The 24146-nt window shown below is 38.0% G+C and overlaps 1 protein-coding gene across 3 annotated transcripts in view; it reads left to right on the top strand.

The window, feature by feature from the left end:
- Positions 1-3990: 3990 nt before the first annotated feature.
- Positions 3991-24146, top strand: part of GABRA4 (gamma-aminobutyric acid type A receptor subunit alpha4) — a 71350-nt gene continuing 51194 nt past the window's right edge. For all 3 annotated transcript variants that reach the window (XR_004298850.1, XR_004298851.1, XM_032400303.1), the window contains exons 1-7: positions 3991-4306; positions 4708-4826; positions 18888-18955; positions 19955-20175; positions 20342-20424; positions 22944-23087; positions 23937-24089. Coding sequence is in view for 1 of the 3 variants with exons in the window: in XM_032400303.1 (XP_032256194.1) it covers positions 4221-4306; positions 4708-4826; positions 18888-18955; positions 19955-20175; positions 20342-20424; positions 22944-23087; positions 23937-24089 (874 nt within the window). In the remaining 2 variants the exon portion in view is untranslated. The remainder of the gene's footprint in view (positions 4307-4707; positions 4827-18887; positions 18956-19954; positions 20176-20341; positions 20425-22943; positions 23088-23936; positions 24090-24146) is intronic.

Below are 24146 nucleotides of genomic sequence, written 5' to 3'. Positions count from 1 at the left end.
CCCATCCTAAGAATTCAGGAGTAGGGCAGTCTATGTTATTTGCATCCCACCATATCAGAGATAGCCTTTGTGATAAATTTATAATATGTGGCCGGCTTAACATAATGATGTTTGGGGGTTGTGCACTTGAACCCAATTCAAATTCTATTAAACATAGCAATGAGAAACTTTTATTAACTTTAAATAAGGAAAACAAACTGAGGGTTGCTGGAGTGGTGGGCAGTGGGAGGGATGGGGTGGCTGGGTGATAGACATTGGGGAGGGTATGTGCTATGGTGAGCGCTGTGAATTGTCTAAGACTGTTGAATCACAGATCTGTACCTCTGAAACAAATAATACATTATACGTTAAAAAAAAAAGAAGAAGAAGAAGATAGCAGGAAGGGAAAAATAAAGGGGGGGAATCGGAGGGGGAGACAAACCATGAGAGACGATGGACTCTGAGAAACAAACTGAGAGTTCTAGAGGGGAGGGGGTAGGGGGGATGGGTTAGCCTGGTGATGGGTATTAAAGAGATCATGTACTGAATGGAGTCATGGAACACTACATCAAAAACTAATGATGTAATGTATGGTGATTAACAGAACATATTAAAATAAGAATAAACAAATAAGGAAATAATAGGTATCATTTTAACACATTCATATTTCTGCACAGTTATATACAGGCAATCAGAAGAATTCACTGACAATCTGAGTCACAATGGATGGAAGTTTATATAAAAAATAATAGCATACTTAATGATATTTGTAACTTCAGTAAGTTGTAATTTTTTTGTGTTGGAGTTACTTTAAATTCATAGTAACAAAAATACATTTTTTTAAAGATTTCAGACAGGAACACCCAACATATAACTTCTTTTTTTTATTATTATTATGTTATGTTAATCACCGTACATCATTAGTTTTTGATGTAGTGTTCCATGATTCATTGTTTGTGTATAACACCCAGTGCTCCATGCAGACCGTGCCCTCTTTACTATTGATCACCAGGCTAACCCATCCTCCCACCCCCTCCCCTCTAGAACCCTCAGTTTGTTTTTCAGAGTCCATCATCTCTCATGGTTCATCTCCCCCTCCGATTTCCCCCCCTTCATTCTTCCCCTCCTGCTATCTTCTTTTTTTTTTTTTTAACATATAATGTATTATTTGTTTCAGAGGTACAGATCTGTGATTCAGCAGTCTTGCACAACTCACAGCGCTCACCATAGCACATACCCTCCCCAGTGTCTATCACCCAGCCACCCCATCCCTCCCACCCCCCACCACTCCAGCAACCCTCAAGTTTGTTTCCTGAGATTAAGAATTCCTCATATCAGTGAGGTCATATGATACATGTCTTTCTCTGATTGACTTATTTCGCTCAGCGTAACACCCTCCAGTTCCATCCACATTGTTGCAAATGGCAAGATTTCATTCCTTTTGATGGCTGCATAATATTCCATTGTATATATATACACCACATCTTTATCCACTCATCTGTCGATAGATGTCTTGGCTCTTTCCACAGTTTGGCTGTTGTGGACATTGCTGCTATAAACATTGGGGTGCATGTACCCCTTCGGATCCCTACATTTGTATCTTTGGGGTAAATACCCAGTAGTGCAATTGCTGGATCGTATGGTAGCTCTATTTTCAACTTTTTGAGGAACCGCCATACTGTTTTCCAGAGTAGCTGCACCAGCTTGCATTCCCACCAACAGTGTAGGAGGGTTCCCCTTTCTCCGCATCCCCGCCAACATCTGTCGTTTCCTGACTTGTTAATTTTAGCCATTCTGACTGCTGTGTGGTGGTATCTCATTGAGGTTTTGATTTGGATTTCCCTGATGCCGAGCGATGTTGAGCACTTTTTCATGTGTCTCCAACATATAACTTCTTTAAGTAATATCAAGCATAACATAAATGAAAGGCTGTGAAATAAAATAAAATGATATATCTCTACTATTATCTTCAGTTGACCTTACATACTATACATCAGTTAACAAAAATATAATTGGAAGTAGCTACACTGAAAGGCAGAATCTTCTTTTTATACCTTTGAAGGTATTAGTTTCACATATTTAAAATTAGAATTTTAAAAATAATTTATCTTTAACAATAATTAAACCTCTTTTCCCAAAGCCATTATTTTTTGGATATATATATATATATTGGAGATATTTGGATATATATTATATATACATATATAATATTTTAAATGGATATTGAAAGAAAAATAGAAAATTCTGATTTGGGTTCTAGAAGGTATAGGAAAGCATTAAGACTGGAGAAATAATATAATGTGATATAATAATAATATGATGTATTACCAGCTTTTCTGTGGAGAATTATGAAAACAAATGCTCTCATGGCATATACGGGAGTACACTAATATTTTCACTTTTTTTTTTTCCCAAGAGAGAAAGCTTGAATTTCATCCAAATTAATTAGGATGGATCTGGGAGTAAGCAATTATTAATTTGTTTAATTGTTCATTCAATAAATATTTATTATCTTTGTACTATGTGCCATGTATTATAATAAGAGAAAAAATAAATACAAATAAATAATAATTATCCAGCCCAGACCCTCAAGGGATCTTTTAGAGAAGAATGATACCTATGAGATTAAGATGAAGTATAATAGACATGTGAAGGAAACAATATAGAATATCATGGAAGTACATACCTCTGCTATTATGTACTTTTGGCAATCAGAAAGGTTTCCCCTTTGCAAAGAAAATTTTAATCAGGATATTGAAACAAACAAATAAAAATAAACAAAACCCTAAAATTCCCTTGGTTTGATTGTTTTCATATCAAATCAGCCCACCAGTCAACAAAATTTGAACAAACCATGGAAGTTCTAAACAGAATATAGTTATTGGTGGTGATAGTTTCCAGGGAAACTTTTGGAAATTACTTAGGTCATTGGTCCATCATATGCAACTTTCCACGTGCATCACTATTAATGTGAAAGACATTTTCCCCCAGAAAACCAATAATTAACGTTTTAAAAAGGTCTATTGAAAGTGCTTATCTCTGTTCAACAAAACGCTAAAGATGTAGTGTTTAGTGTTCCCTTTCAATTCATTAGTGAACTAAGAGGTGTTCCCCTTCATTTTGTCTACCCATCCCTCTCCACCCCCCCCCCAAACACACCTCACATTTTGTCTTTCTTCTGTCTCTCTCCTCTCCTCCTCCCCAGCCAACATTTCCTCCTTCCTAAAGTGGTCAACCTTTGGAAGTCAGTGAGCTCTATTATAAAAGAGCATCCAGTGTCACAAAAGGAGAAAGTGATTTTGACCAGATGTCCCTCACCTTCCCCTTTCTTCTCCTCTCCAGCAATGGATGCAGCAGCAAAGCTGAGAGTGTGTGCCAGGTAGGAACGAGTATAGTAAATGAATCTGGTATCTTTACAACAGCAGCTTGGCAAATGTGTTGAGTACAGAATGAAGCTCAAGGCCACATTCTAAGTTTGGGGAGAGTCTGTCCAGTGAATTGCAACCCCTCTCAGGAGGGAAGAATCTTCTTTGTTTTCCCGCTCCCCCCCCCCCCCACACCTCCCCCTCCCCAAGCACCTGAAGGGAAGAGTCCCAAAGTTTGTTTCTGTCCATACTTGATCCCTGGTCCTCACCACGGTTTCCCATCCCCACGCCCAGCCATTCCAGTCATCCAGCTCCTTCTCCACCTCCAGCCTGGAAAATGGGTACAAAACAGGTCCTCAAACAACCAGCCTAAGGAGAGAGGAACTTCATTGGTGAAATCCAAATCCCAGCAGGAAGGAGGGGGGTCAGGAGGGAAAAAAAGTGAAGGCAAAGCAATGCTGTGGGCAGGGACCCACTTGGGGTTGGGGATGGCGGTCGTGGGGGGGGGGCAGAGTTAAAGGTTGGAAAGAACTTGCTCAGCCTTTCGGTGCAAGCGCGCCAATGTTAACCTCGGAAGCCTCACGGTGCGGGCACGAAAGGGTGTTGAGCGGTATACATAGCTCTCCATACACATTGGGAGCTCAGCGAGAAAAGGAGGGGGCGATGGAAGGCAGGTTCCGCCTCCCCCTGGCCCGCGTGCACACACGCGCCCACCGCCGCTCGGGCTGGCTGAGCGCGGGCGAGTGTGAGCGCGGGCGAGTGTGAGCGCGAGTGTGCGCACGCCGCGGAGAGCCTCTGCCCTCGCCTCGCACCCTGCTCAGGGCATCTTGAGAGCCTGGAAACGTGAACAGGCTTAAAGTATGGCATGTTGCAAAGATGGTTTCTGCCAAGAAGGTACCCGCGATCGCTACGTCCTCCCGGGTCAGTTTCGCCCTCCTGCACTTCCTGTGCCTGGCGGCTTGGTGAGTTCCCCGGGGTCCTGAGGGACAGGGGTGGAGAAGTGGCCAGCTCCGGGCCCCCGCCGGCCGCCGCCCCTCCCGGGGCAAACCAGACCCTCCTGTCTCCGCTGTAAGGTCAGGGGCCGCACCTGGGCTTTTCTGTGACCGAGTAGACGCGGAAAGCAGACGGGGCACCGGGTGCAAGAAGAGTATGGGTTTTGGGCTGCGTGTGCACAGGGTGCGCCTTTCCTGACCATTTCTCTGTCCCCCATCCTTCAGACCTGCTTCCTTCTGTTTGGGGCAAGAGACTCTTTCCCTAGAAGATAAACCTGTTTCCACCTGTTCTGTGATCGATTCTTAAAACAACCCCTTCTGCCGTTTTTGTTTTTGTTTTGGTTTTTTTTTTTTTTTTTTTGCGTTCGCAGTTTAAACGAATCCCCAGGACAGAACCAAAAAGAGGAGAAATTATGCCCGGAAAATTTTACCCGCATCCTGGACAGCTTACTCGATGGTTATGACAACAGGCTGCGTCCTGGATTTGGGGGTATGAACGATTTCAAATGCTCAAGTGTGTCCTGTCTGTCCCTCTCTCGGTCTGCCTGTCTGTGTATCATTAGGTATGCTTCGAGTGGAAAAATGAAAAATCTCTCTCTCAATCTCTCTCCCTCTCTCTCTCCCTCCCCCCTCCCTTGATGAGACCTCTGACAAGAAGACCGCCCCCACCAGTACTTTCCCATCTCCCTGCCGACTCAGAAGCTTTGCCTCTCCCCCACGCTAATTACCTTCCGGGACCTGACTGCTGGGTGGGGGAGGTTGGAGGGAAAGAATAAAAAATGGGAACTTGGGGCTCGGTTGCCCAGCTGCGCCCTGAGAGTGGACTTCCCCAGCACCTGGCCACTTTGCTCAGAGCGGGTTGCACTTGAGGCAACTGATCCGAAGTCCCTTGTCCTCCCACGTGGTATCTGTCCCTTTGCCAAAACCTCGACACTGTGTTCTACCTAGGACATGAATCTGGGGCACGAAGCTGCCTGCTCTGCTAGAGAACCCAGTCCTTTCCTGTTCTCTTCCACAGTGGGATGAATTTTTACTTTATTTGGGGAGATGGCATTTACCTCCCTCCTAAGACTTTGGAGTCAGAGGTGTTTCAGCTTTATTTCTTCCTTAAGTATTTATAATGACTATAATAGAGGCACATCCATTAGCAGTACTGTTGCTCTTTTGCATGTTCATGTTCCCTTTGCTTATATAATGAGAATTTATGTGGCAAGCATTGTGCTAGGCACTGTGTTCGCAGAATCTCAAGATACAATTCTTACCCTCAAACACCCGCTCAGTCCAGTTCAGAGAGAACACATGACTTCACCCCAAGTGTCAGCTCAGGTCTTCTGACTACCAAGTCCATGTTCTTTCCAACTACACTGAGCTAGTTATCCACTGGGAAATGAGTTGAACAAGATGCAGGCTCTATCTTAAAGGAGTCTCTAGTCGTAGTAGTAGTAACAATAATAACCACTAATATTGTATTTACTTATTTGAATTTTCATATATACCAGGCGTTTTATAGCCATTACTGAGAGTAAGCTCTTACTATCCCCATTTTACAGATGAAGAAATTGAGGCTTGGGAAGTTAAGTAACCAGTTCGAGTTCACAGTTGGTAAGTGGCATGGGCAGGATGTGAAACCAGGTCAGGTTGTATATTTAAGAGACAAACCCATGAAGACTGAGAGGACATCAGATGCTGCGTGGCGAGCATCACATGATATTAGCAGCACAGGGCACGTTAAGCTTCCTGTTGAGAGCGTATAGGAGATAGGATGAGGAGAGAATGGAGAAAGGGAAAGGGAGCAGGACAGTCCCGTGAAAGAGGACAGAATTAGACATGGTCTCAGGTTTGAAAGAATTATCAGAAGTAAAATAGAATTAGAGGAGAGAGTGGAACTGGATGATTTTTTGGAGGCTGATTAGTCTGCTTCTGCTCATTTAACAAATGAGGACACTGAAGATTAGAAATGGAAAGTCATTTATACCGGGACACATAACATATTAATGGTTGGCTGGAATCAGGTCTTCTGATTCCAACTTTTCTTCTGGATTTTATTGAGAAGGTTATAGGGGGTCATTGAGGGTATTAATTGAGTTTTTGCATGTTGACAGTGATAAATCTGGATGAAAAGGATGAAAGATTCTCCTAGTTCTTCTCACATTGCCTCTCCAGCAGTAGGATGCTCAGCACGGCATTTGCCTTCATGCGAATCTGAAAAGAGGTTTCCTTGTAGAAGTGAATCATTTATCAATGCAAGATCTTTCACAAGTGACTGGGAAATTATCACTTTATATCCAAAAAATAATTCTGTGGAGGATATTTCAGATGATGTGATATCATTGAAGACTATATTATATCAATAAAAGAGGACTTATCTGCCCATAAAGGTTTTAAACATGACATTTTAAGTAAGGAAAAAAATAACAGAAATATCAAATCACATGAGTTTAAATATTTATTAGAGAATTGATGTACCTGAACATAAATTAAAGTGAAAAATTATAACTGAGATGATATGGTTTTATTATTAAATGATGAAAGTTAAAATAATATCTGCCCAGGTGGTTATAATACAAGTATAACTCAAAAAGAAGAGGGAATCCATTGTAGATGCATCTTTTATACCAACTACCCTCTCCCATAATATTATATAGACAAAAAAATGAATGAAATCCATCTATGTAAGCCATTACTAGATTTTGGCTAGCTGCAGTATTGCTGAAATGTCTCAAGGGCATTATTAGTCATCCTACATGTCACTGCCAAGTGATCTGCATTACCCACCTGGAGATACTTTTATAGCTTTTTGGGAAGACGTTGAATTCACCTTACTTCAAGTGTTAGCAGTTGCTTTATCATTAAAGATTTACTATATCACACAATTTTTTTGGGCTATGCTCATAAATATTTGTGGTAAAGTTTTTTAGAAATGGGTCATTCTCTGTAAATGCATAGCATACCAAATGTGACAGGGGAATAGCAATTCTCACCTGCAGAAACCATGCAATCTGTTTACAGGATGTTATAAATGAGCATCACTGAAAATAATAAGAAAACACATTCTTAGCACAGACTCTTGGATACCACAAGTTTGGTCCCTTCTTTGACATTTCAATACTTTGTGGAAAGTTTGGTATTTTAAAAATAAAATGAAAACAATTCAGATTTTGACCAGTATGCTATAAATACAGATTTACTTCCTGGTTCCTTTAATCCTACTTCTGCTCTTTGTAGAGCATTTACTTTATATCTGTTTATACAACTTAGCTGTGTTCCATTTAAAATAAAGCTAAAAGCAAAGATTTGAATTGAAATTGGATGGTTTGTGATTGCTCAGTAGGCCGGCAGGGGTTGGAATAGATTTGGAAACTAAATTACATATTTTTAACTCCGCGGCACAGCTTGCAACAGGGAAGTAAAAGGAACCGAAATCGTTCTCTTCTTTTCATCCCTCCAGGGTCTCCTCTCCCTTGTCTCCCACGTTCTCCCATTGGAGAAGAAAAGGGGAAAAGGTGAGAAGAGAAGGAAGGAAGCGTGGTGAGAGAAGCCAGATTGGGGCTTTTGAAGGGTATAGTTCTTTTGGACTCTGACAAATCAGTCTGCTGTCATCCTGAAGTAGCTTGCACTTTAGAAGTGGCATACAAGTGAGCCCTTCCACAAAGGAGCTAGAAAATCATTCCCCTGTGCTCGTAGCCACTTTCAACACTGTTCTACGTCATCTTAAAAATGCATAGCTAAGGTATTAACCACCAGGAGATAGCTTAGGAAGCCAGCCCTTCACCACTTCCATTTATTGAAAGATTATGCAACCCTTGTACATTTCAATCTTTTGAGGCACATGATCTGGAATAATAAATACTTCAACTAACGAAAATTGCCTTAGATCATCTTCCACAACCTCCCTGAAATGGGAACAGACCATTAGGTCAGTTTTGCAAGGTTGCTCGCCAACATAGCCGGGACTTCACATTAGTGGGGTCCTCTACAGTTTGGAAACCTTTTTGCATACAATGTTTAATAAGATTCTCATAACAACACGAAGAGATAAGCAGGGTGGGCATCATCCCTATGTTAGAGGGGAGGCTGAGAAAAGTTCCAATGAATTGCTCAAGAACTCTAAAACTACTAACAGGCCACTAATAGACTAGGCAGCTTGTCTGTTGCTACATCCACTTCTAAAGCTTTCTTACATCCTTCTGTTTACCAAGGGTGAAATTTTCATTAACATACCTCCTTGTTCCTAAATAGGTTATTAAAATAAGCAAAACTACATTTCCCCCAAAGGAGTGAAATGAGAACTTTTATTCTAAAGCTTTAATAACATTTTAAAATGGGAAAGCAAATATGGAGGAGTATATACACTTAGGTAAATTTGGAATAATTTTCCCACACAAATAAAAATATTCTTGCAAAGTTTTCAAATGATCTATATCCTAACCTAAAATTACATTAATGCACTAACCATGTGCTAGCCTTACTAACTGAATGTCTACAGAGAATAGATTTTTTAAAATATGTAGAGAAAAAGAACACAAATCCACAGGGCAACAGAAAAAGAAAGCTTCATTCTCTTTTGATTTGTCACTATCATTTATGCATTCATTTATTGAACCAATAGATATTGAGACCACTATGTATCAGGAACAAGGTGAGGTTGTAAAGATATTCTGAATCAGACACAGGCCCTTGTGAACTTTATAGCTAAGCAGTGTAGAGAGATACAAATAACAAAGAAACAAATAACAAAATATTAAAGATAATGCTGTGGAACAATCTAATAATATGCTAAGACAGAGAATTAACTGAGTAAAGGATCTATTTCAGATGCAGTGGTGAAGAAAACCTTGTAGTTGAGCCCTAAGGGGGACAGACATGGAAAAGGTAAGCAAAAGTTGTTCTCAGGCAGGAAAAAACAAGGAAAAAGCAAGTTTAAGGATTCTAAGGTAGATGGTAAGTTAGTGTGATTCAGATAGTGAAGGGAGTCTGGTGAAAGGAGTTCTGGGAAGGTAGTAAGAAAACAAGAGGAAGAATCTCACAGGACTAGCTTTTTGTGGTAAGCAGAGGCCAGAGCATTCAGGGCCTTTTGTAAAAGAGTTTAGATCCTTCTTTTAGTGAACCTGGAAGCCACTGGAGTTTTTTAGGTGGAGGGAATGACTTGGTGTGACTCAGATTGTAACGTGATCCCTTTGGCCGCTGCATAATAAAAAGAAAGACTTAGATATAGAGGTTGAGCCATATTGGAAGCAAGGAGACCAATGAAAAAGTTTTTTCTGGGGTGGGGGGGTTCTCTTCATTAAGTTAATGGTGCTTGTTATAAGGTGGTAGTTGTAGTAAAGATAGATTTAAGTGGAAAAATTGAGATATATTTTGGAGGTATAATTCAACAAAGAATTGGTGATGGATTTCATATGGGTGGTAAAGGAAAGGGAGAAGTAAAACATGACTCCTGGATTTTTATTTTGAGAAAATGGGTAGAGGATGGCTCTCTTTAAATTAGAGAGAAGGGGAGGGAGGGAGAAGAGAGATGGGGGTGAAATCAAGAAATCAGGTGCGGAGATGTTAAGAGTGTTAAAATACCTATATGGAGTCCTACTGGTTGTACATACTTGGATATCAGACAAGACTTTTATCTGGAGATATGCAGGAGGGTCACCAGCATATAACGCTGTGAGAATAGATGCCTAGAGAGGAGTATAGAAAGGGCAAGGAGCCCAGAGCCAAGCCTCAAGGAACATTAACAACTGAGGACGGGCAGAAAATGTAGACTTGTCAGAGGAGGATGACTGTGATATAGGTGGGCACTCGGAGCGTGTGAAGTTCTAGAAGTCAAGAGAATGGAATGTCTTAGGAAGGAGGGATGAGAAGCCTCTCAAATTCTTCTAAGATTAAGTAATATAAGGCTGGCCACGTGGAGATGTTTCATTTCATTCACTTTTCATCAACTCCTTATTAATCATATAATATGTGCCAGGCACTATTCTAGGATGGCGCCGGGAAATGCATTAGTAAACAAAAGAGATGCTGTTCCCTGCCTTCATGAGCTGACAATTTAGTGAAAGACAGAAAATGAGCAACAAAGATGAGTAAAATATAGAGTGTCAGAAGTCGATAACTGCTATGGAGTATTAAAAAGCAGGGGAGGGGTTGCACTTTTAACGAAAGTAGTAGGACAAACTTCAATGAGGAGGTGATATTTTGAGCAATGATCCTAAGTCGGTAAAAGCAGAAGCCACATTTGGGTTAGAAGAGACTCCATGTGTGAAAGTGCCGAGCATGGAAGTCAGTGCACTGCAGTCCAGTTTAACAGGACTGAGGAGTAAGAAGGGGTTCATCTGATACAAAGATGAGGGTGTGTAAAGCTTTGCAACCTGGTAAAGACTTTGCTGTTACTCTGAGTCAGATCACAAGTGATTAGAGGGATTCCAACAGGGGCAAACGCTGAACTGCCTAATTTTTAGAGACTCACCTTCGTTGCTGTAGTGACAAAAGGCGCTCAGGGTCAAGGGCAAATGCAGAGAGGTTTTCACAATTAACTAGGCGAGAGATAATGGACGTCTTGACCAAGCTGGAGGCATGAAGCTTGTAAAGTTGGAAGAGATGATCATGTTCTGGCTATGTTTCAAAGCGCTAGTCCACTAATGACAACTAGAATGTGGAGTGTGAGAAAAAGGGAGGTGTCTGATTCCAAAGTTTTTGACTTGAACACCTAGAAAAATAGAGTTGCCAACAGTGTGGCAGAAGCAGATTAGAGGTATGGATGAACAATTTGTTGTTAAGTTTGAGATGCCTATTGGACATTAAGTGGAGATGAATCTGGAAAGCAGGGATGATTGGTAGGTCAATATATATGGTACTTAAAGCCATAAGACTACAGGGACCATCAAGAGATTAAGGATGATATAGAAGAGATACAGGTATAGAAGTCTGAAGTCGCCAGTGTTAAGAGGTGGGGAGTTGGGAAGAATCTCTGTCCCAGGAAGACTGAGGAGTGGCCTTTGAAGTAGGAGGAGAATCTCAGGGTATGCATACTGGATGGTAAGTAAAAAGAGGAGGTGGGGTTGATCATTTACTTCTTAATGTTCCTGAGAGATTGAGAAAGATAAGAACATAAAATTCAGCACTACATTTATTTTATTTATTTATTTATTTTAAGATTTTCATCACTACATTTAGCAATATCTACCTCTTCGGTGATTTTGACAGAGCAGCTTTGGTGGTGTGATGGGTGTGAAAGTCTGATCGGGGGGGAGGAATCTCTGGATATTTGTACAGGGGAGCAGAGAAATGGGGTGGTGAGTGGAAGGAGAAGTCAGATCAAGAGAGCTTCTTTAAACATAAGAGAAATTAAATTATTTTTTAAAGTCTGTGGAAACAATGCTATAGATAGGGAAAACTAAAGATACTGACAAAAGGAATTTTAGTGGCTCCTGAGCATGAAAAGCAAGTTACAATAGATGACAGAGTGAATAGAAAAGGAAGAATTAGAGGCAATGTGTATGGATTTTTTTTTTTTTTCCAGAAGTTCAAAATGTGAAAGGGAAGAGAAAGAGGGAAGGTTGCTTCTTTTAAGATTAGAAATATCAGAATACATCTGTGTACTACTGGAATAATCTAGTAGGGGATAATGTAATATTACAATGGAGGGAAGGGATAACTGAAAGAAAGACGCCTTGAGAAGGTAAGAGACTACAGAACCCAGAACACAAATTTACTTTGTTATTTTTTCGGTTTAGCAAAAAAGATGTACCGTCACTATCATATATTTGCATTTTCTTTAGGGCAAGTATATTTCGTGTTTCCCCAGATAGGCACTGTAAAATCTAGATATAGGCTATTAGTAACTTTATGGAGATAATATTTCACTGGGTTGTTAGTTTTCTTTTGGGTGAAAAATACATCAACTTGCATTATATTACTTTCTAGGCCTTTTTATTGTATTTCTTTTTTTAAAAGCCTCTTGTGTACAGAATTGGATTCTGAATTAATAATACTTGTTTAACAATTACTCTCATTATTGCTCCACATGTAACCTTCTTTTTATCCGCCCACCCACCCATCTATTCATTCATTCATTGTAATATCATAAACATAGCAGTTCAATCATTAAACTGCACAACCATGACAACTTTCATCCTGCTAGGGAGTCTCCCTCATCCTCTCTTCCTGTCTGCCCCACCCACAGAAACCACCATTCTGAGTCCTTTTTAAATGATTTCATAGTTTTCCTTTGAATATTATTTTAGCTCAACTTTATTTTTTTTTAAATTTCAATTACAAAAATTTAATGGTTTTGAACATGTTATATATTAGCTTTTGGTGTTTTTTTTTTTTCACTTAATTGTGTATTGCTAAGATTCATTCTTGCTGTTGCATATTGCTATAGATCATTCATTTGACTGCTGTGTGATATTTCCACTTCATAGGAACCAGTTTATTCATCTTCTCTGTTGGCAGTAGGCATTTTGCTTATTTCCAAGATTGTGTTGCTGTGAATATTCTGGCCCAAATTTCCTGCTGTAAATGTGCAAAAGTTTCTTTTGCATATATATCCAGGAATGGATTTTTCTGGATCTTAGTGTAAGTGGGAGTTCAACTTGATGAGATAATGCCAAACTGTTTTCTGTGGTGGTTTTACAAATTCAAACTCTCATTTACAATGAATATGAGATTCAGGATCCACAAAGCCTTCAACCATATACATATACATACATCTATATGGAATATATGGATATATATATATATATGGATATGTACATACATACATACATACATATATATGTATGTATACGTGTATGGAATACTTGAAATAGCATTTGATTGTGAAATAATTAGAATTTCCTGATTTCTAATGTGGTCGAACATCTTTTCAAACCTTTATTGCCTACAAGAATTTTCATTCTGTGAAGAACATTTTCATCTTTTGCCCATATTTCATTGTTTTTTAAAACGCTCTTCTTATGTATTTAAGTACTTTAATCATTTAAAAGGTTGACCTGGATTGATAGAAGGATCCTAGGACATAGGAAGCACTAATCTTTAATGTCATCTAAGTAAAACTTGATAGCTCTCTGTTTTCTCTGTGATGTCAATGGATATCTCTTCTCTGTTTACTCTGTAAGAAGGCTAGCATTTCTGTATTATTTTATGACAAACAAAATTAGATATTTCTTTAAATATATCACTCAAGATTCCTTATTGTTATTGTATGTCCTAAGTACTTTAAGCCTCTTGATTTTTATAAACAATGTGTTTTGTAGGATGTAGCTGGATGCATGAATTTAGGTGGCTGAAAAACCAGAAATATGTCCTCAAGTGGGTAGCTGGGGACACATTATGAACAAGGATTGACATGTTTCAGTATCAGCAAAATATCTGAGGTCTTTCTCCTGGTGTTACAGCAAATTGGACACTCTTATTGGAGAAGAAATTAAATCATTATATCCTTTGACCAGGTCTGTACAGCTGAAGTAAAGTTAGCAGTGGAAAATCATCTGATACACTGTTAATAGTTTTCCTACGTTCTACCCAAGTTAGATTCAGTAATAAGATGGGAATATTCCTCTGAATTTCATCTTGATAGTCTTGGCTCTGTCTTTCAAACACTACTGAAAATCACTTTTTTTGCCTTGCAAAATGCCAACTACGTTTTGGGGATTAAAAAACATTTCCCTATTACCAAAGAAGTAGGATTTTTAAAATAAAATATGTCTTTGACGTTACACAAATGCATATAACATTATGAGAAGTCCTTCCAAGCCCAAAATTATCTGGTTTCTATGTAATTATGCTCTTAGTAAGGTTGATTTGAACGTCCTAAACAGTAGAGTTAGAGGAAGCGTCTCTAAGAATTATTCTTAATTACATAGCGACCATTATTCATAGAAAACTGATTTATTGAAAACCTATTACATTTAAGGCTTGAGATTAGTTCTGGGAAAGGATACAAATATAAATAAGACACATTTTCTGCTTTAATCAGGAAATATTTTTAGCTTAACTGGTGTAACAAATGAATCCAAGTAATTTTTCTTTTTGGGAAGTTTTTAAATCACTAGTGAGATGCTATTAAGAACACAAACACATAGTTATTCACCCCCTAGTATGTGCAAAGCATGGGAACTTCAAAGAGGATTAAGATTTCGTCTTTGCTGTTAAGGGAAGAAAGACAGACTCAAACAGGCTATAATAAGATAAGAGCAAAGGCATAGAAAGAGCTGCAAGAACATAGCTCAGAAACTATGCATAAACAAAATTTAGGAAATTTAGATATGGCATGTTATATAGTAGATAGAAAATTATATAAGCAATTAATTATTGATTTATTATTTAATGATATCATTAGCATAGTAAAGCTAGAACTTACTTGAGGGAGTTATAATTCTGGCTCTGGCATATGGTATTTAAACTCTGTGAGCTCAGCTTCCAGATCCATAAGATTCTCATGATAGTATCACCCTTGGAGGGTGTTGTGAGAATTAAATGAAATAGTGTATGGAAAGAGGCTAGTATCCCACCTGGCACATAGTAGGCCTTCAATAAATAGAATTATTATATCTCTGCTCTTTGCTCTTTGGGAAAAAAACCTGTTCCCTGTGAGCAGTGACACACAGCATGCCCCTCGATCTGTTAACATTCCATCCCCACTGCTTCATTCCTAGTAGGCCATCATCATTTCTCAACTTGGCTGGTATGGCGGCCTTTTATAAGAGCCCTTCCTCTACACTTGCTTCTCTATAATTTACTGTCCATACAATCGCCAGAGTGATTTTATAAAATATATAATTCAGATCATATAATTTCCTTACTTCAAACTCTTGATGGTCTTCCAATGATTAAGGGATAAAAATCAAACTTCCTCACAGCCTAAGGCAGAGCTGTACAGAATATCAGGGGGAGAAAACTTTGGGAAAGAACAGAGGAAAATTGTTTCTTTTGTATTTCTGTATTGTTTTGTTTGGCGGCCATAACAAAACACAGACAGAGTAGCTTAAACAATAGCAAGATCAAGGTGTCAGTAGGCTTGGTTTCTTCTAAGTCCTCTCTCCTTTGCTTGTGGATGGCTATCTTCTCTATCTTCACATGGTCTTTCTACTGTGTGTTTCTGTGTCCTAATCTCCTCTTCTTTTAAGGGCACCAGTCACATTGGATTCGAGCCCATCCTAATGACCTCATTTTAACTTAATTTCCTTTTTTTAAAGACCCTAATTCCAAATACAGTCATATTCTGGGGTACTGGGGGTTAGGACTTTAACATATGAATATAGGAAGAACATCATTCAGCCCATAACAACCTCTCTATGTGTTGCCCATCTGTCAGCGGGATTTCTACAAGTTCTTTTCCATGTAGTTTTAACAACTGTCACTATAATGTGTATTCTAAGAATGTTGCTTAAAAGGATGCCCCTTAAGAATATGGACTCATGGGTAGGTCTCTGCCCACTGACTCTGGTTTTCATTCTGTTTGTGTGGTTTTCATTTCTTATCGTTCTCTTCCTTACCTAGTTTGCGCCAGCCTTACTGGCCTCTTTTCTAGTCCCTGAACACACTAAGGTCTCTCCTGCCTCTGAGCTTTTACCCTGAAGTACTTTATGCTTGGAATGGCAATTCTCTCTGTTCTTCCAATGGCTCACACTTACCCTCCAGGTCTGAGTTTAAAAGTCACGGCTTTGAAGAGTGGCTCAAAAATCTAGGCTTTCCCAGGCTCTTACTCCATTACCAGCCTGTTTCGTACCTCTTATGAATGAAGAGATTCTTCCATTTAACTTATTTCTTTATTATTTATACTCAGACTCTTCTAATAGCATGTTAACTCCCCGAGGCAGGGAACTCTTTTATTTATTTATTTATTGTATTTAATTTTATTTTACTTTTCAAATTTTTATTTAAATTCTGGTTAGTTAACATATAGTGTAATATTGGTTTCAAGAATAGAATTTAGTGATGTATTACTTACATATAACACCCAGTGAGACAGGGAACTCTTAAGTCTTGTTAACCACTGTAGCACCAGGCGTAGTATGGAAACTGACCCTCAGCAGGTTCTCACTCGGTTAATGTTTATTGAGTGAATGTCCAAATGAAATCCCTCTACCAATCATATATTTTTAGAATCTCAATCTCAAAGACCTATATGATTATATAAAGCAAATACTGAATAATGTCACAAACAAACTAACCAATACTAAGATGGTAATTCTGGACACAAATATTTTTTCAAGAATCTTTAAGGAAGTATTATGTAAGAATTTGAAAATACCCATTATTATCATAAAAATCATTGTAACTACAGAATTAGCATAACCCCACACCCCTTAAACCCCTTAAAATAAATTTGTAAGTAAAAATATCATTGACCTAATTCCTCTCCTATACTTCCCTTACTCCCATAGAACACTTACGGTATTAATATTTTACAGGACATAGTTTGGTAAATACTATTCTAGAAATCAGATGAACACTGTCTGTAAACTAGAATAAAGTGAAATGTATCACCTAAGAACTTGTTAGAAATGCAAATTGCCAGGCTCCACCTTAGACCTACTAAATCAGCAGGGCTAGGGTGAGGCCCAGCATTCTGTACTTTAACAAACCTTTGGGTGATTCTGATCCAGTTAAAGTTTGAAAACCACTGCCCTAAATTGATCTTTAAAGTAACTTTTGAATTCTCAAGAATCTTGTCAAACAAATGGTTCAGTTGTCAGGACATATACAACCGTAATTGTTCTAAGTAACTTATCTTTCCTTGCTCTGACTTGCAGTAACTTAGTGCTTCTAATAATTGTTCTTAAGAAACTAGCAGAGTGATTTGTCCCACTCTTGAACCACTTTGAGTTAAAGCTCTTATCTTCTAAAGTTCAACACACATTACCATCTTCTTGGATTGCCTATCTATTCCTGAAACATTTTGGTTTGATGAGCTTATTACTACCATATTTTTGTTGTTTACAATTGATCATCCAAATAAAAAGTCAATTAACTTCTCACACTTATTTTCTCTGTTTTTCAGAGGTGTTATTTTTTTTTTAAATGAAAGCTCATGATAGATCAATTTCATCTATACTTTTTCTTTCACTATACTTACAAAGATATATTTTTCTTAGGATACTTATTTACGAAAGAATTTTCTCGTTCTCCTTCAAACTATTTTTCTTCCTGTGGCTCAGTCTTTGTCCTATACAGGGAGAAATATTCTGATTCATTTTTATGAGGATAACTTTAGACCTAGGGCATTAAGCTATACCAACTGCTCTTTGTCTTTTTTTTTTCTTGGCATAAATCCAAATGCCCAACCAGTATCCAAAGGAAATAGTCCATCTTGATAACAGATGTTATTCTTTCCAGTATGGAGTATCTAACTTTTAGCCAAACAGTGGTATAAACCATCATTTAAGGAAATGATGTTCAAGAGGGCAACAATTTTTTATTTTTATTAATAATAAAAAATGGTATATATAATAATAACTACTATCATTATTGAGTGCATTATATTCTAGAGACTGGGACAAGTCATTTACATTTATAATTTCAGTTAATACTCATTAAAACATTTACCTATCAGGATTCATGACTTGACTAAGATCATATATTTAAAAAGTGTTAGAGCCAAATATAAATTCCACAATTCCTTATTTTAAGCACCACGCTAAGCCCAGATTGTGGCACTTTTCCTTTGTCTAAAATCTGTGTCAGCCCCATTGTCATGATGCACCCACCTTTTTCTTCTGCCAAGCAAACCTATGTGTTTGTTTCTGAACCATTCTTATTTAGGCCTGGGAAAGAATGTCAGTAGCAGCCATTATCAGAAGCAAAGAGAAACTACTACTTAATAAGTACTCTTATAAGAGAGTCACTGTGTTCAGGGTTTCATATGAGCAGTTTCATTTGATCCCTATCAACAGTCTTGCCTATATCTGTGGTTGCTGCTTTTGAGAGGTTCAATAGCCTGCCCAAGATCAAATGGCTAGTAGGTGGCAAGAAGTGAATAGGTCTGACTTGTAGGAGAGTTTATCTTTGATTTCAGTCACCAGTGGATGGTCTGCCTATTGTTAAAGGTGACATGAATCATTTTTTGTGCTTAAATTATTTCCCAGAATTCTCAGCTCTCCAAAGATGCATCCCTTACAACTATTATGGTTTATCTCCTCACTCTGTGGCTACGTTTCCTCTTTTTAACAGCTCACTTCTTTACTAACGGCCAATCAGATGACGGACTATAAAAAATTACAAAGGCTAAAAGCTTTTGTTCCCTGCACTGCCTGTCATAACAGTGCCCGGAGGTGATGTATTTTTGAAGAAACAAGGTTTCCCTAAGTAATTGGGGTGCGTTTTTGTTTTGTTTTGTTTTTTGTTTTGTTTTGTTTTGCCTGTAAATAAACACAGCTTTCTGGTTCTGTTGTTCTTTTGTCTACATTTTCTTTTATTTTTGGAGAGATGCATTATCTCACTGAAAATTTAAGATGCCATAAAAACATGATATATCATATCTGTGTTTACTCTTTAATTATCCTCCTTGCCTATAAAATTGGTAATTTTTTTCACTCATTTACTTCATACCTACTAGGTCCTGTTACAGAAGTAAAAACTGACATATATGTCACCAGCTTTGGACCTGTCTCTGATGTTGAAATGGTAGGTATTTGGGAAATTCAGTGTACCTCTTGAGGTTTGGAAGTAAACATGCAGAAGAGAGGGCAATTAATATTTATTTTGTTGTTAATCACACACAGCTAGAAAGTCAAAGAACCGCCTAATTAATCTCAAAAGTTTATAAGGAGTTAAGACATTGAATTTGCATTTCATCTCTAACATTTGAATATTTTTTGGTTTGGAATTATTCTCAACAAAGAAAAGAACTTTCCTATTACTAGTCTCCATGGCACAACGTTTTATGTAGTAATTTTTTCCCTTAGAAAATTATTGAAGAGGAGAAAATTGAAAAGTGTAATTAGTTTTTGTATGAAACTATACTGTAGTCCTAATTGCATTTAGTATTCCATGTTGGCCCAATTGCTCACTCCCTGCCCCCACCCCAACCCCTTCTCGCCCTACCTCTCTCTCATGCTTAAAGAGGTTAGAACACCTGATCAGGATGAATTCATCCATTCAGTTGTGCCTTCTAATATTAAATATATGTAGTTTAAAAGTCAAAGGGCCAACTTTACTTTTTTCCTTGACCCGAGGCTCTTAGGCTAACTTTAATAAATTCTGTGAATATAAAATTACTTTTTACATATTTTACTTTGTCTTAGAGATGCCTACAATTTTATGATCAATTATGCCATGATATTTGTTACACTTACTAATTTTGCTACCTGGTCTAAAGTACAGCTGTAATTACCTGATGCTGGCAGTTTTATTAAATTATAGTAATTACTCTCAAATGATTCATGTGTATGGTAATTTACTTATCTAATAAAGTAGAAGATTAAGGTATCAAGATGGACATAACATGCTTTAATTGCTGAGAATCTTTTAGTTCTATTGATTTAAGAAAATTTCTGCTCCTATTAATTTTGTTTTTATTTGGGTAGTTTTTTTTTTTTAATGAGTGGGAAGGAGGCTAGAATTTAATGCATATTTATGTGTAGTCATCTGTGATTTGAATATGTCACAAACTAATTTCCCTAGGAATACACAATGGATGTGTTCTTCAGACAGACATGGATTGACAAAAGACTAAAATATGATGGCCCCATTGAAATTTTGAGATTGAACAATATGATGGTAACAAAAGTATGGACCCCTGATACTTTCTTCAGGAATGGAAAGAAATCTGTTTCACATAATATGACAGCTCCAAATAAACTTTTTAGAATTATGAGAAATGGCACTATTTTATACACAATGAGGTAGTCATTTTTTTCTTTTTCCTTCTTCCCTTTTTATGCTTTTTTTCCCTCCTTCCCTTTTTCCCTCTTTCTGTCCTTCCTTCCTGCTTTCCATCCTTCTCATTTTAGGTGTCATAAAATCATTTTTAAAGTGAGAGCTAATGTTAATTGTATTTTTCCACTTTAGACTCACCATAAGTGCAGAGTGTCCCATGAGGTTGGTGGATTTCCCCATGGATGGTCATGCATGCCCTTTGAAATTTGGAAGTTGTAAGTTACAGTGCAAATATTGTTAGAATTTATTATTACCTAATGCAAGCTGATATTTATATATGGGCACGATTCCCATAATCCATTTAAATCATTGTTCATGACAACAACTCTCTAAGATTTGACTTTGAGGAGACTATTTCAACCCATTTCCAAAAACCAAAAATCTGTTTGTACAGATAGCCTAGGTAGACTGACTCATTAATAATAGGTTGGTGGTCAGTGGTGAAATTTAGGGCCTCCTGGACTCCATATGTTGGTGGTGTAACAAAGAAAGTACAAAGGATTTTTAACGGGGAGGGGAGTAATTGAACAGTGTCCGTTACAAGCAGTCTTCTTTAAGGCAGATTTGAAAAAAGGTGAGAGAAGTTTCAGGGTTTCTTGAAATGACAAGGGCTGGATACTATCAGCGACGCTGTTGGTATCAAAGTGGCTGAAGCATGATGAAAGCATAGGAGGAGGTACGGTCTGATACATAGACAGAGCCAGATAATATATCACCTTATAGACCACGTTAAGGAGTTTGGATTCTATTGTAAATGCTATAGAAAGCCCTTGGAAGGTTTTACTAGGGGATTTGGCATTCTTTGACATTTTACAACTTCATTTCAGCTTTTCTATGGAGAATGGATTGTAGGGAGGTTAGAGTAGACGCAGAGAAGAGTTGGAGGCTATTGCTTTAGTACCATCAAAGATGGCAGTGGCTTAGACAAGGATGGTACTAGAGGAGAAGCTGTGAGGTAGATGAATTGGGCATATTTTGAGGAAGTAAAGGCGAGAAGGTGAAATGAATGGGTAGAAAAGAATATGGAATTCTTTTCCCCTAAGCTTCCGTCTCTGAGATGGCCGAAAAATGAGGTTGCCTCTTCTAAGGCCTGCCGCAAATATTTGATTCAATCAGAATCTACCAAAAATAGGTGCTAGCTTTTATTATTGCTTCAGATCCTTAGTATACTGATTGTGAAACTTTTGCCTGCTATTACCATTGCTCACTGCTTAACTTAATGAGAATTGGCCATCACCCTTCTTTTACAACCCCTAGTAATCACAGTATTCAGTGAGCTAAGTTAATTCTAGAGAGAGTCATTTGCTCCCTAACCAGTGACTTAATGAGAGAAGATTTAAAAAAAAAAATACATAGACAGAAAGGGCCATCTCACTGGGGGCAGAATTAAAACGCATTGGTACTGTAATAATTTAAATTTTCCCCCAAGGTAGTTCTTATCTATGGGAAGTTCTTTCCCATGCAGCCCCCTCTGGTTCCCATACACAGCACTCTTCCTAGTGACTTGAACATAGTTGATACTCAATCAGGGTTTGTGCTAAATAAAGAAATCACTCTTTGGAAGTTGAATTTTTGGGTTAGGAATTAAGAAGAGAGACACCTTTTGATTGCCTTCACCCATTTTGCCCACGCCCCCATTTCCTGCCTGAAATATTGAATCGTTAAGAGCAAGGTTATTCTATCAAGGTAGAATAGCCAAGAGAAGGATACCTGATTTAGAATATCAAGGGCAGGAACATAGTATTTGGGGTCTTTTAAATGTCTACTGCTAAATGGCAAAACAAGCCTCAGAGTTCGTTTTGTGAAATCATTTGTAAAAATAGTCTCCCTAGGTATCAGCTCCTTTGTAGAATTAAGCAATTTCACTGAGGACCTACTGTGCTCTAGCCATTTTAGGAAGGTTTGTGGAGGGAACCAATTCATCATGGTTCTTTTGGGCTTCCTTGTGTGTGAGCCAAGCTATCTGTTGTGGGTAGACTGGTAAGGCAAGCAGCTGGTTTCCATTCGAATTCAACACGGAATAATAGAAAATGGGCTTAAATTGCCGCTGGGAGGGATTTGTTGAAGACGGAAGGGAAAATGTCCTGATTTTAAGAGTTGAAAGGTAGCGGAACTGGTTGCGTAATTACAGTCCCTGGAGAGCTTTAGGAACAGCAGAACCAGTTGTCGCTGCGGAATGGTTCCCAAACAACATGGGTGTTGCCAAGAGGCAGCCTGGAATAGGTGACCCCCGAAGAGCTCTCCCAACAGTAGGATTTGGTTTGGATTTGGGTTTTATTGTTGTATTATTATAGACAGCATCTGGTACATTTCTAATTGGCATAACGGCCTTGGGTGGAAGAAGTCAGTATTGGTCAAGCAGTAGAATTGAGTTAGAGTGGAAGGAAATATTTTTTTTGGTGGAGGAGCATGATTTCTGTTTTTCAACTGCTTATCCTATTAGTATGGAAGCACATCCAAGTGCACTGATGCATATATAACATTTAAGTTGCCTTAGTTTTAGTCTCTCCTTCTCCAATCCTTTGACGTAAAAACAAGAAATATGCTGAGTTGCAACGCTTTTCATTTAATCTCTACAGTTTTCTAAATATTAAGCATGTTTGAATAAATCATAATGATTATTGTTTCCTTTTATTCCATCTTTCTTGAACATGTGTAATATTCTTAAGTGTTGACCGTCAGTCCTGATGAAAAAGGACCATTAAATCTAATCACATTCTGGGCTCTCATTCAGATGCATATCCGAAGAGTGAGATGATTTATACCTGGACAAAAGGTCCTGAGAAATCAGTGGAAGTTCCAAAGGAGTCTTCCAGCTTAGTCCAGTATGACTTGGTGGGGCAAACCGTATCAAGTGAAACTATCAAGTCCATTACGGGTGAGATGCTTAACGATTAAAGTCAATATGCTACTTGGCATTAATTGTCTAGCCTGCAAGTGGGATTGAAAACCACGTTTTGGGATTTGAGTCTTCTGAATCTTGGACTTCACAGTCTGAGAATAAGGCCACAGCTTTCCTAAGTAACTTTCTTAATATGTCGCTTTCAGATGGCACATTAAAAATATTTATCAATAGCTCCCAGAAATCTTATAGTTTGTTTCCCTTATTAGCTTTTTAGATTTTTGTCTAAATGCCCATAAAAGATGCTTGAACTCAGGGATGTTATATATGTCTCTATGTTATACGTTTCTCTTTGTATTTTTCTTCATATGTATAACATTTAGAAATACAGCTCTTTCCTAAAACTAAGGCAGTTAAGACAGCCTCTCTCAAAGCATATATGTATATGTAACGTATATCTGAGTATTTCAATTCTTTCCAAAATTAAGCTTTAGATTTTCAAGTGTGTGTATTTCCATTTTTTTTTCTAGTGATTTTCCATAAAAGTGAGGTCTAAATTCTGCTTTTAAAAAAATTCCGAAATTGAAGGCTAATCGCTTTCGCAGTACCAGATCTTTAAAATAGAAAACACTGCAAGAATTTTAAAAAGTTGTAGCTTAATTTGTTAAATTGCTTAACCACTATATAGAACAAAAGTGTTTTTCTGCGTAATGATGTTCAATATAATTTCCTCCTTAGGAGCTATATGTTTCTCAGCTTGCTTGCAATGCACAACAGATCATTCTTTGTCTGAAATACTGTTTGTTAATCTGAAATATGATTATGAAGTCATTGACTAATTGCCTGCGTAACCAATAATACATTTTCCTTGTGTTTTATTTGTAGGTGAATATATTGTTATGACAGTTTATTTCCACCTCAGACGGAAGATGGGTTACTTTATGATTCAGACATACATTCCATGTATTATGACAGTGATTCTTTCTCAAGTTTCGTTCTGGATAAACAAAGAATCAGTTCCAGCTAGGACTGTATTTGGTAAGTGCAATTCATTTCGTGGGTATTTTTGTTTGCGTTATATTTTGATCACGATGC

Source organism: Phoca vitulina, unplaced genomic scaffold (assembly GCF_004348235.1).
Source record: "Phoca vitulina isolate PV1807 unplaced genomic scaffold, GSC_HSeal_1.0 scaffold3, whole genome shotgun sequence".
Classification (NCBI taxonomy): domain Eukaryota; kingdom Metazoa; phylum Chordata; class Mammalia; order Carnivora; family Phocidae; genus Phoca; species Phoca vitulina.
The sequence above is the reverse complement of the archived record's forward strand: the minus strand, read 5'-3'. Positions and strand labels throughout refer to the sequence as shown.